Source organism: Panicum virgatum, chromosome 3K (assembly GCF_016808335.1).
Source record: "Panicum virgatum strain AP13 chromosome 3K, P.virgatum_v5, whole genome shotgun sequence".
Lineage (NCBI taxonomy): Eukaryota > Viridiplantae > Streptophyta > Magnoliopsida > Poales > Poaceae > Panicum > Panicum virgatum.
The window spans coordinates 9,595,549-9,612,417 of record NC_053138.1 but is presented as its reverse complement, the minus strand read 5'-3'; the positions used below and the strand labels follow the sequence as shown (position 1 = coordinate 9,612,417).

Sequence of the window (16,869 nt, the reverse complement as noted above, 5' to 3'; positions counted from 1 at the left end):
CGTAGCCGATCAGAATCTGGGGAGCAAGTTCGTTGTCGTGTACGTCAACTTATCAGTTGAGTGTGGGTCTCTAACTGGCATGCAAATTTTGTTTTTCTTAAAGGAAAAGATGCTCTATGATATGATATCTTTTTTTTAGATAACGGATACAAGATCCGGCCTCTACATCAAGAGAAGTACACAGCCAATTATTATAATGTTTGTGTATAAAAGAGCAACAACGGTCCAGCATAAGAACAACGAACTAAGGAAGCTTGTATAAGTGCTTCCATTCACCATTGGACTGTTCTAAAGACACCATCTCTATTTTTGTGCTCAACGAAGAGATGAAGTTCTTGTTGTGCCCCTCACGCTGCAGTTGCGCCCAGAAGCGTAGTCAATACGTTCCCCTGAAAATAACCTGCAGAATCGAGTTATATTTAATTCTATGAAAGATTATATCATTGCGGGTTGTCCAAATAGCCAAGCATAAAGCAGCAACCCCAACCCAAATCAAGTTTCTAGACTTATTATTCTGATTAGAAAGCCAAGATCCAAACATATGTCTTATTGATCTAGGTTGGGTTAATCCCGTAGGCAGATACACCATCCTCCAAACCATTCTCGCATAGTGGCAATCCAGGAACAGATGCTGGATAGACTCATTTAAATTACAGCCAACATATTTTTGGCTTCCTTTTCAATTTTTTCTAGCAAGATTGTCTTTAGTTAATATCACTTCCTTTTTAAAAACCAAAGGAAGATCTTAATTTTTAGAGGAACTTTAATCTTCTAGATTTTCTTATGCCTGAAAGGTGGTTGAGAATTGATAAGATGCAGATACATAGACCGGACCGTGAATAACCCAGATTTGGTTAGATCCCATCTAAAAGTATCAGAACCATCTGTCAAATTAGCAGGTGTTATCTGCACTACCAGATTATGCCAGTCTCTCAGTTTAGTACCCAGCAATGTCCTCCGAAAGGAGATATGATATCTGTGAATGTAGATTTGTGAAATGCTCATTTTTATGTTACTGTCATCAAATTGAAGAAGGAAAAGAAACCTAGTTTGATGTACCTTATGCAGGACCAACATGCAATCCTCAATATAGTGGCCAGCCAAGACTGCAGCTCTGAGCGAGTTCTACTGCAACACCCTGCCGAGGATCACTAAGGCGGAGGCGCACAAACAGCGCCTCTTTTGAGTGTGGAAGTAGCATGCAAGTTCTGTTTTATTTCTTCAATGAGAAGTGCGTGGCCTTATGATATACCTTGTAAATGTACTAGTAGTTTGCAGTTGCATAAAAAATGTAGATCTGCACAAATGCTTACTTTTATGGTCAGCGCAATATATAACTCCCACGCCCCAAAGGAAAAAACTTCTCAATCAAAAGTGCATATTCTCTGGGTGTTTTCATCATTTCCTCCAAAAAAAGGATGACCTGGAAATGCTTTCATCACATTTCCAGATTGTCTAAACACGGGAAAAGATGACACCCCAGCGAATTCTAGAATCAAATTCAAAAGTTGATGGTTTAAAGTATGATTAAGTTCATGAATCTAAGAAAATAAAATATATTGATATTTATTACAAAGTTTGTTTCGAGTTTATTATGTACACAAGTTTGTCTCATTTGAAATTCCAGCAACTAAACTAGAAAAATTCTACCACATAAATAATTTTAGCCGCCACAGACTATATATGGAGTATACCATTGCCATGTGCCAGGAATTATAAGCATTATGTAGCTGGTTCCAGATGCTTCCGGTCTCAATGTCTGAAAGCCTGAAACACACCCGAGACATTTCCCCCAAGAGGAAGGCATTGATTCAAAGAGTGTCCAAACAGTAATAAACATGCATTTCCTAGTTCAAAATAGTCAGCATTTCGATCTGTCAATCAGGAACCAAACTCTCCTTGACTTTTCAGCGCTCTCGTATCTTTATTACGTGTATGGCCTGCTTGACAGTTGACACGAGGGCATTGCACAGTAGCTGGTCTTTACGCCACTTCAAGAATATACTGGCTATTTCATGTTCATAACAGAAAGTGTCGCGACTCGCGATCGATCCAAGCAACCTGCTCCAAGAATTGGAGCCTATAAATATCAACCCACTGATCGTCTATTATCGACTGTTCGAAGAAAAACCTTAAACAGCTCAAAGTTGATCATTAATCCTTACCTCCGCTCCATTGCCCTTCTGTGATTTACTATAATTTTTCAAAAATTCAGCAGAAATAAATAAATAAATAAATAAAACTGCATCACTGTAGCAAAGTTGGGCTGCAAAACTACCTTGGTTTGGGGGGGGGGGGGGTCCACAAGCGAGGGGATTAGAAACCTGATTTTGGAGTTTAGGGGGGATAATGTGATCCATCGTTGATACGTTGATGAGTTATAGATTTTTTCTATTTATTAAAATAATTGTACAAGTAAATTTGTTATGATTTTTTAATATAATTTTGTATTTGAATAAATTATATAACTTTAGATTTACTTTAGAGTAAAATACATGAGCGATCCTCAAACTTATTTTGATGTGTCATTTTGATTTCTAAACTTTCAAAATGTATTTTTTAGATCCCTAAATTTGTCCGGAGGTGTTATTCGGGTCCCTAAACTTTCAAGATGCATATTGAGATCCCCAAACTTATCTCAATATGTTATTTCGGTGCCTACACTCTTAAGGTGACCACGAGTTTTGGAGGCCTCCTCGTTTTAGGGGTCCAAATAGAGAGTCAGCAGAGTTGATTTTTTAAAATTTTTCTTTTAAATTTAGAGTAGAGGACTTAATAGAGAGTATGCTGGAGGGGAGCCCATGGAGGAAAGGCTGGCTGCCGCACTGCTGCCCGGAGCGGCAAGGCGGGCCGGCCGCCACTGCCCGGAGCAGTAGGGCGGGCCGCCGCGCGCCTCTGCTCGGAGCACCACAGCCGGGTGCCGCCACGCCGGTGCCCGGAGCAGCCGGGCGAGCCGCCGCCGCACCCCTGCATGGAGCGGCAGGGCGGGCTGCCGCGACGCTGCCTGCAACAGCAGGGCCGGCCGCTGCCGTACCCCTGCTCAGCCCGATCTACTGTTTAGAATGGGGAGAACACGGGAGGAAGAGAGCTGAGAGCACAAGAGGCTGTTATGCCCCTATCTCTTGTAGCTAGGGGTATTTTCGTCATTTTTTATAAAATCTGACAGATGTCCCCACATTTTTTACGGCAAGGGCCAGATAGGAAGAAACGAATTAAGGTGTCATATAGGAAACTTTTGAAAAAAAACAAAGAACAAAGAAATAATTTTAAAAGGACCATATAGAGAATTTTCTCTTTCTCTTTAGTTTAAATAATTGCGATTTGGACCTCATATTAGCAAGTTAAGGATCTAAGTTTGTATTTTAAACGTTTAGGGATCTGGATGACATCTCCAGCCAAGTTTAAAGTCCCGATGTGTATTTTACTCATTAATTATTTTTGGAGCTCTTTTACAATGATCTTAAAGTACCAATAGTTACTTTCATGTACTTTTATCTTGAATTTTTTTAACCGTTGATCTATGGAAAATATTTATAAAAATTAAATTAAATTAGTATTTGGTCCAACTTTTTTGGTACCACATTTTGGAAGTACCAGGTACTTTATCTTAGGTACTTTGGAGTATTTTCTATCTTCACCAGCGTAGAATTTTATCAGATGGATGGCTCTTATTTTTCAATCATCGTAAAATTTCTCTTAAGTTATATGCTCTTTCTATTTGGCTTCTTAGTTACTTTTGTCCGAACGTGGTTTCCTCACGTACGCAGACATGCTTTATTAACATCCCTGACAACCTACAGAAACTCAACACGTATATGTAACCCCTACATGGAGACGAATATATTTAGGGATAAACCTGTCAAGGTGATCGATAAAGGGGCCTGCATGGACTACGAAGAAATTCGGCATCCAAACCTTTTTCTTTGGTGGTCGAGCCCATTTAGATTCGAGATTCTCAATGTTCGTCTCTTCTGAATTATTTAGCATGGAGCGTGGAGCACGCTGCTGCTTTATCCCATCTTGAGATGAAGATGAGCACGCGATGCACGCAATAATCTGTACGCGCACTTTGCAAATTATTTAACAATATATACTAAAGGGGAATACTGAAAAGTTTGCTGAGGGTTTAAATTATTTTCGAACATGCAATGCGGCTGACGAACCCGTGATCCAGGAAGAGAATAATTCAGAAGATCTCGACTTTGCCCCCAGCAGGTTTCCTCTCTATTTAACTAGATCTCCCGTGTCCGAATTTTTCGGATTCGTTCTACACCTCTTTTCTTTCTCTGAAAATCTTACAAGTGCTGCTTTAGCAGACGGGCATGACGGGTTCTGTCAGGATAACTATCCCCGTCGTAAAAGTACCTTGCCGCATCTCTCCAACGTAACTGCTGCTGTCGTACGTGCATATTTCGATAGGCCATTTGGTTTCTCAGTTGTTACTTGTTAGTCCTATTATTGTATCATGTATGTATATATGGTGGAGAAAAAAGTTCTTCTATTTAATTTATCAAGAAGGCCGAGATTCAGATTACCTATGTATTATTTAACCGGAGAGTCCATATATACCACGAAGTTCATCCCACGCTACAATCGGCGTCAATAGTAGCTCAGATTATATTCCAAGCGACGTGCGTGCCCTACTGTTAGCGTAGGCTGAGCTTGATTAAGATGCCCTTTATTTTTCACCTTTAATTCGAGTACCCGATGCGAATTCGGTAATGATATTTCCACATGCATGTGAGGTTCTACCAAGATGCTGAGAAAGATCACTCTGCACAGCAACGACCGAACATATTTTAGCAGCATCTTAGCTAGAACTGAGAGCACTGCAGCTTTAATTTTGTCACTGATTTCTCTCGATCACTGCACACCAGCATTATCTCTGCAGAGTACCTCCAGAACACGCCTCCTAGCTAGCTAGCTAGCTTGCAGCCTATAAATGGAGGCCACAGCCAAGCTCTCTCAGAGATGTTGGGTATCGCCTGCTCCCGAACGTGGCGTGACACGAAGGAGTACCGAAGGTCCCCGAAGTTCCCCAAGGGTATGCCGAAGCTTTAACGAAGATGACGAAGCATCAACCCGAAGGTTCTTCGAAGATGATGAAGCATCGAAGAGTTCGTCGAGGTTCGGCGCCAGAAGATGGTATCCCGAGTCGCCGGGATGCTTCGGGAAGCGCGGAGGCGAAAAACGATGAATGTGAAGTCCCTCGAAGCTTGTCGAAGGTCGTCGCTAAGGGTCGTCGAACATCACGGAACCCGGAGGTCCACACTCTCGAAGGTTATGACAAGAACCTTCGGGTGCGGCGGGCGACTCAAGAATGGCGAACGATGAAGGCGGCGCCACACGAAGCTTGTCAAGGACCGCTACCGAAGGTTCCCAAGGGGCAAAAAACACGTGATCCGGGTGGGAGTATCCAAGTCGGACTGTCCAACCTAGGGAAATTACCAAATACCCCTGTTGTAACCTCTTGACCTTCGTGGGGACCGGAGGGGCATTTCTGAAAAGATGTAATAAGGTTGGGGGTATAAATACCCCCTCCCACCCAACGTTGTATGGGTTGGAACATTTCGTATTGGCTATAGTGCAATTTCTATTGTGCAATCCGTGTTTTAGTGTTTTAACTTTCGTTTAAAGAGTATTTTCTCTGTCTGGTGATCGGCCCAAAGATCCCAACAAGAGAGAAACATAGCAATCTAGCTCGAATTCGGTCTCGACTAGCTAGCAAAGTCGGATCGCTTCCAATCCAAAGAAGAAAGGAAAATGTTCCGCAGCAGCAACGCTAGGGCGAGCGTGAGCTCCCGGTCGAGAGTGTGGTGAGGGTGAAGAAAGTGGAGAGGATCGAGGCCTACAACGTCGCCACCAAGCCGTCGCAAACGGCGACGGCCAAGGTGACCAGGAGCCTGACCGTCAACGTTGTCCGGGTGGGGGACGTGGATGAGAAGCCCGACCGCTTTTTTGTCTCGGTGCCTATTATGCACAACTAGTAAAGTCCGTTTCTTCAGGCAAAGCCGGTAGTACCTACGGCTCAGTATACGTGTGTGTCGGGAAAAATAGTGGCTATATATACAAGTCAGGCGCTCCAGCAGTACGCCTGTAGTGTGAGCTTACGGGCAGGGCATGCTGTGTGTTTCTGAGAAGCTTATGGTGTGAGCTTTCTTGTTATAAAACTTGTGCAACTGCCTGGTCATATGAGTTAGCCGCTGCAGTTGCTATCTCAAAAATTCACGGAATAAACACTTTGGAATATATATATATATATATATATATATATATATATATATATATATATATATATATATATTCCTTCACTCTTACTCTTTTCTTCCGAAGCATGATATGGACACCCATAAGCATGGTTCCTGCCTTGCAAAATAGGCAATTCATCACACATTATTTTCCTGTGCGATAGTCAGTAGAGAATTGCCAATTTGACACTAGAAAAATTAGCCCTTGCCTATTTGACACCCAATGTTCATTTCTTATCTATATGTCCCGAGTCTATTTTTTGTTGTCAAACTGACACCGCCGTCACCTTTTATTAGTCATCACCGTTAGAAATAGTGGGACCCATTCGTCAGTTCCACCCACAGTCCAGCTTCCCCTCCTCATCTCTCTTCTTCCTCACTTAAACACTTGGACCCACTGTCAGTTTCATCTCCTTCACGCGCCCGCCCCTATAAATAGGTTTTCAGGGGCGCGTCAAGGTATCACGTGCTAGAGGTAGGAGATGAAACTGATGGTGGGTCTGTGTGTAAGTGAAGGAGGAAGAGAGATGAGAAGTAATTGAAATACAAAAATATTACCATCATGACTTCACTTGACTACCTTTGAAATTTTCTTTTTGTATATGAACATGGAGATTTAGCAAGAATCATACTAGGCCGCCAACAGTGACCATCTAAAACTGCCAGTAATTTTCTAGGAAGAATCAACCATGCATGGCCAATCTGTCGAAGATCAGAGCCTTTTTTTTTAAAGTGCCACCAACATATCTTCCTACAAAAGCCAGAATGCTGATTCTCCCTACAGCTGCAGCATGCCCATGCTATATATGATTCACTATGTATCTATATTTTCCCTAGTGTTTTCCTTGTTTAATTTGGGAGATGCAGGCTAGACTGTTGCGAGTCCAAGTCTTGAATTTTGGAGTCTAGAGCGAACCTGATGCTTCTCACAACCAATGATCGATGATATGCCTTTGTGCTAATTTGGCATTGGAGCAATGTGGAGCCGCATAAGCAACATATCACCAGAACACAATTTCCTTTCCTAGTAAAATAGAGTGGAAAAAATATTACAAATCATCAGCAATTGAGAATTCATGACCACCTTGATCAATAAAATTTCCTGTATCGAAAAATGCTAAATGACGATACAAGTATCGACCTCTTCAAGATGATGACCTTTTCTGTAGAAGTAAATTTCCTTTTCCTCTCTTTTTTTTTTTACTAAGACAGAGCTGGCAAAAAGACTCCCATGAGGGTGTGGCCCCTGATGTTTCAGCCTCTGTAATAGTGTGTTTCTCACAAGCATATAGTCTTGCACTTGTAATTTTTTTACAAGACATGCATACTACTACAATACATATTAATGATTTAGTTGTCTGAGGGGGCTTTCCTTTTATGGTTGATTAAAAATTTAAATTTTAATTAACTAAGAACCTGAATTCCTGAAAGACATCTAGCTCACTGAAGAGTGCAGGAGCATGCTTCAGGTGCTTCTCCAGAAAAACTTACATGCTTAACCAAGACCAATTTCATGCTGATGTATCAATTTCTCCACTTGGTGGAACTTCCTTTTGATGCAGGAATCAAGAACTTTCAATCAATTTCTACAAAGGAATCTGGATTATTCCACCCAACTCTTGTGTACTTTCTAGGCACCTTCCTGTCCCTTGCTCATCGTCCGATCCTTTATATTTATTATCTGCATGTCGTCATCTGGGAAATATCTACTCTGTTGCTAACCCTCTTTTTGCTGATTTAGGCTTTACTTGAAATGCCGAATGGTCTGAAAAAATGTTATTTAGAGTCAATGGTAGTAGCAAGAGCAGCACACTAGTTGCTCATGCACTGGAAAGTAGAAACAGAACAGTTTAAAGAACATGATGCTGAGAAGATAAGTTGCCAGTGTGACGCGCAGGTGATTAGATCAATGTGATTGTGCATAGCGTTCATCTATTTTGGCAAGCCGGCAATGGAAAATTGGCAAACATGGTCTATTCTCAGGTAGATTCGACATCATTCGAGTCTTGGCAGAGTTTGCGTGTTGCCGTCAGAAAGTGTTTGTCGTGGGCTTTTGGGATACCCACAGCCGGGTGGCGGAACGCACCCGTCTTTTCCCCGAGAGGGGGTACTCGGGAAGTGCTAAGCTATTATGCCGATCTAGCTTCGGAGTAAGAACGCAAGAACACACGGACTTAGAGTGGTTCGGGCCGCCGGAGCGTAATACCCTACATCCACTGCGGGGTGTATTGCACTATGAATGAGTCTATCCTCTGCCCCCAAGTCTCCCTTTGGACTTGAGTCTTCCTCTAACGGGCGTCTCCCTTTTATAGAGTAAGGAGGACGCGTACACAGGCGTCAGACCCCGACAGGTGGGCCCAACAAGGATGTATATTTTACTTAGACAGTAGTGGTGCTACAGTGATGGAGAATCTCTTGCCGGATACACTTCATCGTCCTGTAGACTCTCTGGCCGAGGGGGGTCTTCTTCTGTCTCATCGGCGAGGCGCCCATTGAGGCAGTGTAGGTTGCGACGTAGACTGTTGGGTTTACCGTGTAGGCGTTATGATACTCCGTCGCCGAGTTGTCGTGTCTAACTGGTATAGCAGACTGACGTGCGTGGCGTGAGTGGCGCCTAGCGGCTGTACAGTGTACCTTGGTAATGCGCGGTCAACAGTACAGCCTGACGAAAGTCTCCTCGGGCTCTGCCGTGGCAGAGCGCTCTTAACACCTCCCACATTGAATGCGGTAGGTGGCCAAGTCTTCCCGAGGAAGCTTGGCAGCCGTGCGTGTATCTGCGTTTGCGGACACGTGGCGGCTCTGGACCCCCAAGCGGGGTGTCTGTTCCCTCCCTGCCGAGGGGTCCGGATAGTATATGGGGTCCGGGACCCCGTGGGAGGCCCGGGGCCCCCGGCCGTTTTAGCCCTGAGCGTTTTCTTCTCCAGGACACGTGGTGACACCGGACCTGTCCCGAGCGGGAAGCAGGTCCGGGGCTGTTGATCTGGTGAGACGGGGCCGGACCCAGAGATCCGGCTGCTCAGCTCCTTAGGGCGTAGTTACGGATAACTACACGAGTCTTGACATAGCAAGAGGGGGTACCCCAGACCTGAGGTACCGACAGTGTTAGCACCTGATATTAGCATGCACACTTGTCAGATAATAAGGGTTAGAGCTCCACTAACAAGAATCTGAGATTTTGCGTATACTCGTGTCTGATACGGAACAAGAAGGTTTCGTGATTAATTAATCTACCTACTAGAGTAAAGTTAGGTCTCCATTAATATCGACATCGTCTTTGCACTTAATTGGATTTTTTTCCTTTTGCCAATTGACACCAACACGGTTTGCTTGCAGATATTCTGTAAGTTGGCGATGTTGTATGCCTGATCACCTGACAAAGTTGTAGGGGAAAAGAGGGGAGGCACTGAATTTAAATTTTGTTCAGCAATGTTTTGTGTTCCATGAAATGGTTATGATGAAAGAAACTGAAGAAATAGCAAACATGATCCCCATGGTCCTACTTAAGGTCGCAGGTCATGTGACAAACCAAATAGGTGAGTAGTGCGATTTTGGAGCTAAGCCTTGAGTAAATCTGAGAAACCTGATGTCAAGCTACACAATCTGCTTTTTTTTTTTTTGAACAAAGTCAAGCTACACAATCTGCTACAATCTCTCTTGTGATGTAGTACATCTGTATAAATGAATTCGCGGGTGCACTATGTATGGTACCTTACCTGTCCCGATCGACCAGCAGATCCAAAAATTAGATCTTCACAGAAACATATCGAACATGCACATATGGATATCTAATTAACTTCTAACTATTACATGGTCCTTGGACTGTTCAGACTTCAGAGCAGAGAAGGGTAAGCTAGATTATTCACCCTTGAACTCTCCCTTTCCATGAAGCTACCTGCCTTGCATTGGAGAAATGCACAAGCCTTTTCACTTTCGAGTATGTGGTTGGAAGTTAAGGATGCTAATGTGTTCACAGTTCAGACTAGCTGGACCTTTGGAGGCTCCACTACAATGCCAATTGTCAAGCTAATTTAAACCTACTGCATCTAGTAACCAAAGTCAAGATATGAAAAAAAGTAAAAGTAATACTGCATCTACCTTTAATTCTCACTAATATCACAATGAATAGTACAAACCCCCACAGGGCCTATAAATGGAGACCACCACCAGCACCATGGAAGGCAAGCAAGCTCAACAATTCATCCTGCTAGTGCTAGCCTCCTCTCTTGCGACAAACCAGAAAACACACACCATGTTTCGCAACAAGAATCGTTTTCTTGCCGACGGTGAGGTGAGCGTGCAGAAGGTGGACAAGATTGAGCCTGTCTACAACCTGGTTAGAAGACCTGCAGTGTACACCAACCCAACGGCGGTGACGGTGGTGGCAAAGCTGCTGCCTGCTGATGTTGCTGTCTCTGACCAGAAGATGTTCAGGGGTCCGCTTAAGGGTGTGCCGTCGAAGAAAGATATCGATGACTACATCGCGATGAAGAAGAAGCAGTTTGTTGAGCCAGACCCTTAGTCTGTCCCAGAAGAGATGAAAAGTCTAAAAGCCCAACACTGGTGCTCATGATTTATTAGTGCTCTCTATCTATACATATAGAACAGCTTTATACTATGTAAGCTAAGTAGCACCAGAATGTCATCTATGATATACTGCTAAATTTATGCATGTACTGCATATATGTATCATGTGCAGCGCTGCTTGCTTTATGACATATATATATATATATATATAACAAGATATAATTAGTTGATCTTATACATATCTTTATCTACCAAGCTAAGGTTCAACAGTTATTGGTTCAATCTAATATAGTTACTTTCTGAAATCCTTTTCTTTGAGTTCAGCAGATCGACAAACACTTACATGCACATCTTAATGCCATTGATCTTGATCAAGCAGTGCACCAACTTTATTACTTTTTGTTTCTTATATGAGAAGTGCTGGTCTGTTTCCCAAAGCAGGAATGAGACACTTCGAACAAATTCCTTGTGTTCTTTTCACTTGTGGGACATTGAGATATCAAGAAACTTGTCCTTCGCTGATTGAAAATGATATGTAGGGCCTCATCTCACATGATGATGATATAGACAATCTAAAATATCTCATTTCATTAGGGCATCCTCTAATCTTATGAAGGTGTCTAGCATTTACATGAATGTTGGATGGTTATAAGTTTCTAGCACTCATTCAAGCACACCAATAATAGGTCTTCTAGAACATGCTCCTAGAACATTCATGATGCTACCGGATTCCCCCTCTTTGCCGAGTGCCACCCACAGCATACAGCACACGACGACCAATGACTCGGCAAAGCCGTGTTTGCCGATTTTTTTATTGGGCACTCGGGCAAAGACTCTGCTGAGTGTCTCGACGGCCCTCGGCAAAAAAAAGTAAGGGTAACAAAAAGATAATGGCGACGGGAACTTTGCCCGTAACGACTAGACACTCGGCAAACTTTGGTCCACAGGTCGACAAAAAAGTTGATTTGCCGAGTGCTATGGTAAATGCACTCGGCAAAGTCCAAGTTTGCCGAGGGTAACACTCGGCAAAGCGTCCTATTTTTCTGTTTTATTGTTCGGTGACGTATATGGTGCCCTTCTCAAATAAACATTACATGCATCACATACCCATCACAATAAAGCGACCTATTTACGTTTTTTTTGTTTATCTGTGTTTCTGATTTGGCGTTTTTTTGCCGTGTGTTTTTTGTGTAACTCTCGGCAAATGCAGGCTTTGCCGTGTGCCTGACCTTTAGCTCTCGGCAAAGTATCAGACACTTAGCGTATAGCCGGTTTCTGGTAGTGATGAATGTCTACAGCCCGCGCACTATCATGGATTATACACACAGAGAATATATATATGTGCCCAAATATTTTTCCTATGCTTCGGATTAATTGTTCTTCACAGAATGTAAAGCGTCAAGTTATAACCATCCAACCGTGACTTTCAAATTGATAGGACAAAGACCAACCGTGGAACTAGGTCATTCATTGTCCCTACGGGTAGCACTTCCCTTTCGTGATGCTTCCTCCCTTCAATTGAGATATGTGCTTTTCACTTTCTGGTATGAGGTGCGTGTTAATGATGTGTTGATATTTTTAAATCAGGGCTCCACAAAGATGCCCAAACGATAGTTTAACTTTCACCAGCTCAATTCATAGAGCATCTAGCAAAGACATTTCAGACAACAAATGGAAATACTGATTGCTTCTCAAACTAGAGACAAATGAGAATAGTGCCTAGCTAGGGAATCTCACAAGAAAACAACGCGCATGCCGCCTATAAATATAGAGAGCACCATCATCCCGCCATGCCAGTACCAAGAAATAAGCTACCTCAAGAGTGCTCTAGCTTAGCAATATAGAATACTCTCCCTTCCAGAAAAAAAAACAATTGAAGATGTTTCGCCGACGTGCCAAGACCACCATGGCCTCTCCCATCGAAGGTGAGGTTAGGATTCAAAAAGTTGAAAAGATTGACCTCGTCTACAACCTCCTCACCAAGCCGTCTAAGCCAGTGGCGGCAACTGGAAAGTACCCTGCTTCTGGTCATGATGTCACAGGCTGGAAGAAGACTGGGAACCCAAGCAAAGGTATAGTCTCTGTAGAAGACATCAACAAGAGGTCTGAAAAGTACATCACAGAGATGAAGAAACGATTTCTTGGCTAGTAACTGTTGCTTACTTTAACCCTGCGACAAGGTGAAGATCTGATAATATAGTGTTGCATCCATGGAATTGGTTTGGTTATATATTTGATATTACCCTAGGATGGAATATGTATGAGATTGCTTAAACGCTTTTATGCTTGATATGTATGTTGGATATGTGTATGGTATGGAGATTTATCTAGCTTGTTTATCAATGTGATACCAATGCTCAGTTTTCAGAAAGCTCATGTCATGACAACCAGGAAACAGTCAAATGCACTGCTGCCAGCTAAGGCTCTCTTTGAAGCAAAAAGATGGCTTCCTTGAAATAGCTACAGAATCGAATATTAGGAACTTTGGGAGGAAAGCTGGCACAAGTCAATTAACTCCTGATTTTTTAGAATAGACAGGCGAAGCTCGCCCTGCCCCCATTTTCTTTAACTCTTCATTTACTTCTTCTATGTACTGAACTCCTGGGCTTTTCTATTGTAACTCCACCCGCATTTTTTTCTAAGAGAAGATTTCTCACGCAGACCAAAAAAACCTCTGGACCTCTACCCCACCCTTACACAGGGTGCTATAACCTATGTGAGAGCAGGCCAGGACCTATTTTTCATGTGCTTTGTCGTGTAGGTAAGAGAGGGGATTTTTTTTTATTCTAGCCTGAAATTCGCTCACACCGAGAGTCAAACTCAGGCTCATAAGGTTTCGACATTTTAGTCAATACAGTATTTTCGTATTCTCGTGTTTTCTTAATTTTTGTTCTTTTGGAATGTCTCCAAAAGATGAGTTAATAATAAGGATGCAGTGCTATGTCAAAGGCTGGGTCATATTGGCTTTGCCTCATCTTCTTGTCTGAAGAAGTTCTCGTGCCTCCTGTTGGCTGTTAGTCGCAGACTCGCAATACGTGTACCATCGCTGCTGCTTCTGAAATCAAACGGCACACTGGTATCATTGTCCAAGAATCTTCAGTGGTCCCTTTGTAGAGTTAGTGCTAAATTTCACCTGACAAATGGCATCATGGCTATTTCAGATGATCGCCTGAAAGTGTCAAGTTGGTGCGTGGAAGGCACCCGATGTGCTCGTGCAACGTGCAACTGCTTGCTTCTCTTTGCATCGATTCATACATCCAGGTAGCTAAATCTAGACTGATCCGAGCTAACGTGGAGCAGTCTGAGCAACACATTCGGTTTGCATCGGCAGTTCGCTCCATCAATCAAACAGAAATGATAGGATTCCTGCGGGATTTAGATATGCATTTGATTGCGATTGCCAAGAGCACGATGGATCAACAATGACATCATTGGTACGGTCGCTATACTGTATGTCTGTATTATCAACCTCTCTTGGGTTTGGATGAGATCAGCTAGATGATCTTTTGCCCTTAATAAGCTCAGCATACGTACAAAGACAGCTATGAACCATTCCATCCCAGACTAGTTATGCCCCATTTTGCCTGTGATTTCACACTGATATTATTAGCTCTGCTAAAGCAAGGTACCTGACCAAGAAGTACTGCATTTTTAGTTTTTTTACGCGTGATCTGCCCTGAATAAGAACTTAATGCGTTTTCAGGATGCTTTTGTGCACTTTTTAATATGCTTTGTTTCTTGCGCTGCTTAATTGTTTATCGCGCACTTGATGGAACAGAAGGAAATGCATTTTTTTGTTGACAAAAGTCTATGAATTTCCATTGACAGATCAAAATAAAATTCTCTCTTAATAAAAAGACACGCAGCTCTCCTGCCTGTTCGAGAAAAAAACAAAATAAATTGTCTTATCTGAAGTTGCCATATAGGATGAGATATTAAAAAAAATTGGGGGCAAGCTGACACAAGTCTTGTATTTTTATTTTGGATCAAGGATAGAGCTCAACCATTTGATTTCATAAGATATCTCGAGGGGGGGGGGGGATTTACTAACATATGTCGTATGGTACCTCATGTTTCCTTCTCTTTTTATGTCCCAAATTTTATTATTTTTCTTTTCCTATACATACAAAACATCTGAAAGATACTGGAAAGTTTACTGTCAAATTTACTGACATATTTTATTCTTGTAATTTTCTTTTCTCATTCTTTTAGTTTGTGTTTTCCGACGTTCCCCAAATGGTTAGTAAGGATTCAATGCTATGCCAAAAGTTGGGTTATATTGGATTTTGCTCATTTTCTCACCATGTGAAGTTTCAAGGACTGCAGTCAGTTGAGGTCTATTACTACCCTACCCAAATCAAGCACCCGGTCGGTCTCGTCGACCAATAATCCATCCTGATGTAGGGTCTAAGTTTAACAGGCAAGGTATCATGACTATTTCAGATAGTCTCCTGCAAGGTGAAAAAAGGAGAAAAAACCAGTTCACACATGGGAACAAGTCGTCTTCCTCGATGTATACATCTCATTTCAGCATGGATGACGTTAGAGCGAGAGACCCAACCCAAAGGATGGAGATGGAGTAGTCAAGTCTTGCCATCGGTGTGGAAGGCACCTGATGCCCTTCGGCGAAAACGTGCAACCGCAAGCTTACCTTTGCATCGGTCGATAATTCTAGGCATGCGGCTAGCTCTCTCTAGATAGAGCTAACCGACCGGAGGAAACGTGGAGCTGTCTGAGCAATACATTTAGTTTACATTGGCAGCATAATTGATCGGTCATGTCGTGTGATTCTGGATGGAACTTCAACTCGGACTGCGATTGTCATTGACATGAAGATGATCAATCAAGCACCGCATCGATCCCTGTACTGTGCATGAGCTCTCACATCACTGAATCCAGCTAGCAGATCTTCAGGCCTCAACCTACTCAGGACACATGGTAATATAACCAACAGTTACTAGCTAGTTTTGCCAAATTATGCCACATTTTCGCCAGTGATCGATTTGATGCTGATGTTTAGCTTTGCTGAAGAGAGCTTTCCTGGCCAAGCAATCTGAGTTTCCTTTTTTGTAAGATCTGTGCCGAATAAGAATTTAATTCGTCTTCAGGATGCATCCCTTGCACATATGCATTTTTAAGCATGCTAGCTAGCTGGATTAACCAGCGTATGAAATAGTTTCTTGCACTGATTCTTTATCTCCCACTTGCTGAAATAATTTGGAGCCCAACATCTCGAACAATTTATGTGGGGAACCGGTTAAGAAAAGGCACATATTCCATCCAAACCCTTGTGGACTTTTAGGGGAACCACTCAAATCCTTATGGACTTTCAGGGAACGAGAGTTCCATGATATTTCTGTGTTGTGACCATTGACTCTACAACAAAGTACACCATGTGCATACTTTTAGAATAAACATCTCTGCCATATATTACTTATAATCAATTTTAAAGGGGCCCAATGTATCCTTGATGGCAAGGCGCACATGACCCGGAATAAATATTTAAATAAATGAACCTAATTGTAACCCTAGTATAAGCTCCCAATTGTACATGTAAAATAACAAGGGTTTGGCAGCAACATACTTTTGACTCTGCTTTTCTCTTGAAGTCCTAATTATTGAATCTTCAGAAACGCTAGTCGTGTTGAGTTGCCAAATAGGTAGCTGCGGCAGATATATATTCTCATCATGATGCTACAAATACTGAATTTATATTCATGGTCACGCCTTACTTCTTGATTGTTTCATTTATTTTATCTGATTGGATTCCACTGTCAAACCAATTTGGTAGAAAAGTTTCCACACTAACCAGCTCCTGCCGTTTATCAGTCTCAGCAGCAATTCAAAGGTTTACGATTTGCAAGATGAAGAGTAAATACATGAAGGTGATCACGCTGATAGCAAATTTTACAATGTGGCACACAGAAAATTAATAGTTAATTAACCGCACACGCTGAATTAGGTAGTTGTTAAACTTTTGTAAAAAAAGGGCATGTACTCATGCTAGCAGGAAACAGATTAAATATGATAGACTAAATGTGTATCAAAGACACAATTCAGTGCAGTTCCTCAAGTTTCAATTAGATTGCTATGTGCT

At 42.3% G+C, this 16,869-nt stretch overlaps 1 protein-coding gene across 1 annotated transcript; it reads left to right on the top strand.

Annotated features, from left to right (window-relative positions):
* The first annotated feature begins 10,379 nt into the window (after positions 1–10,379).
* LOC120697399 lies at positions 10,380–10,997 on the top strand. The gene has a single exon (XM_039980618.1). The coding sequence runs from the start codon at positions 10,399–10,401 to the stop codon at positions 10,765–10,767; it is 369 nt and encodes a 122-aa protein (XP_039836552.1). The 5' UTR covers positions 10,380–10,398; the 3' UTR covers positions 10,768–10,997.
* The last annotated feature ends 5,872 nt before the right edge of the window (positions 10,998–16,869 follow it).